This window comes from Suricata suricatta, chromosome X (genome assembly GCF_006229205.1).
Source record: "Suricata suricatta isolate VVHF042 chromosome X, meerkat_22Aug2017_6uvM2_HiC, whole genome shotgun sequence".
NCBI lineage: Eukaryota > Metazoa > Chordata > Mammalia > Carnivora > Herpestidae > Suricata > Suricata suricatta.
In genome coordinates this window covers 45,515,351-45,517,436 of record NC_043717.1, presented here as the reverse complement: position 1 = coordinate 45,517,436, position 2,086 = coordinate 45,515,351, and the positions used below count along the sequence as shown (strand labels likewise).

The following is a 2,086-nucleotide window of genomic DNA, read 5'->3' as shown; positions in this document are numbered from 1 at the left end:
GCGAAGCTCCGAGCTGGAGATACCGCCGCCATCCTCTTCGCCTACCCCGCAGCCCTCCTAGACGCGCTCCCTGCATACAGATCCACCCCTCCCAGCCCGTGCAAGCACCCGGCTCGTCGCCTGCTGATCCTCCTTTGACACAGGCTCACCGCGGAGGCAGCAGCGAGGTGTCCGATTTGGGCACGTGAGGCCCCGAGACCCGGGGCAGCAGACGCCAGCTAGGGCAAGGCCATTGGTGGGCTCCGAAGGGGGATGGGATGGACCCCTGCAGGAGATAAGGGGTGGCGGCGGGAGCTGGGTGAGGCTGGAGGAAGGAGTGAGATAGGAAATAGGAAAAGGGGGTGGTGTTTGGAGCCAGGCAAGAAATTGAAGGTGAGGTTGGAGAAGCGAGGGCACCGGATGCCAGAAAGCGATTGTGGGTAGACAAGGGGCTGGGGCGTGCGGGCAGCAGGCTGGGGTATCTAGGGCGGGAGGACAGGGAGTGCGTGCGGGTCAAGGCGGTGAAGGGATAGATAGGCGGTTTGCAGGGGGTTGAGAGTGGGCGCCAGTGGCGGGTGTTGGAGGCAGTGGGCTCTGAACAAGGAGGTAGCCCACCCCCTCCTGCAGAGTTCCTAACCCCGCCAGCACCACCGCCGCTGCCGCCCTTTCCCGCAGCCTAAAGGAATCTAGGAGGGAGAGCACTTGCAGGCACACAGCCAGGATTTCCAGCACTGCTGCCAGGCTCATGGGGGGAATTTAGGTTCTGGCGCAGGGTACAGAGACACGTCGCTATTGGGAGAACTTCACCGTATGGCATACTGAATGTTTCTTCTTATCTTCTCTCCTCTTACTGCAGGCATGAAGACCCCCAACGCACAGGAGGCCGAAGGGCAACAAACCAGAGCAGCTGCAGGACGGGCTACTGGGTCTGCAAACATGACGAAGAAAAAGACCTCCCAAAAGAAGCAGAGAGGCAGACCTTCGTCCCAGTCCCGCAGGAACATCGTGGGCTGCAGAATTTCACATGGATGGAAGGAAGGTGATGAGCCCATCACCCAGTGGAAAGGAACCGTTCTGGATCAGGTGCCTATAAATCCCTCTCTTTATCTGGTGAAATATGATGGAATTGACTGTGTCTATGGACTGGAACTTCACAGAGATGAAAGAGTTTTGTCTCTTAAAATTCTTTCCGACAGGGTGGTATCATCTCAAGTCGGTGATCCCAACCTTGCAAACACCATAATTGGTAAAGCTGTGGAACATATGTTTGAGGGTGAGCATGGTTCCAAGGATGAATGGAGGGGGATGGTCTTAGCCCAAGCACCTATCATGAAAGCCTGGTTTTATATTACCTATGAGAAAGATCCTGTCTTGTACATGTACCAGCTTCTAGATGATTATAAAGAAGGAGACCTCCGTATCATGCCAGAGTCCAGTGAGTCTCCTCCAGCAGAGAGGGAGCCAGGAGGAGTTGTAGATGGCCTGATAGGTAAACATGTGGAATATACCAAAGAAGATGGCTCCAAACGGATTGGCATGGTCATTCACCAAGTGGAAGCCAAACCCTCTGTGTATTTCATCAAGTTTGATGATGATTTCCACATCTATGTCTATGATTTGGTGAAAAAGTCCTAACTGTTAGGGTAAACTTTGCCACATTTGTGAAAAACAAATGTATACTTTGTAGACTTGCAAAACAATGTTGCTTTTCAGTGTATTGCAAGCTTAAGGGTCCCTGTTAATTCAACATCTTTGCCAGCATAACTGTTGTTTTGTTTCTGAAAAATACAAATTTATGTGGACATGACATACTGTGTGTAAGGACTTTGTCATGTTGAAAAGATTGGGTATGTTTGGTGGATGGGGCATGAAAGGAAGGGACAGCTGTAAATGCAGGCTGTGAATAAAGTTCAGCTGGTATCATAATCAGTCATCCAAAAATGGAATGGGACTTAACTGGTCTGGTCTAGAGAGGGGGGAGGAGAAAGAACTAGAGATGGGTTGTAGAGGGAGGGAGAAGGGGAGGTGACTGCTTAGGAAGAGGTGGGCAGGGCCAGAAGTGGAGAGGCTCCCTGGGGAAGGGACAGCCTAAGAGAGAGAGAGGCAC

General features: G+C 52.2%; 1 protein-coding gene across 5 annotated transcripts in view; it reads left to right on the top strand.

Moving 5' to 3' along the window:
* LOC115284241 (spindlin-2B) overlaps positions 1-1,786 on the top strand; it is a 1,928-nt gene extending 142 nt beyond the window's left edge. The window contains exons 1-2 of one of the 5 annotated variants that reach the window (XM_029930950.1): positions 20-167; positions 836-1,786. In XM_029930950.1, the coding sequence (XP_029786810.1) occupies positions 838-1,614 (777 nt within the window). In that variant the 5' untranslated portion in view covers positions 20-167; positions 836-837 and the 3' untranslated portion in view covers positions 1,615-1,786. Of the gene's footprint in view, positions 1-19; positions 236-835 lie in introns of those variants that run through there. The other 4 variants (XM_029930951.1, XM_029930949.1, XM_029930948.1 and 1 more) reach the window with 4 other exon arrangements.
* Positions 1,787-2,086: the final 300 nt, after the last annotated feature.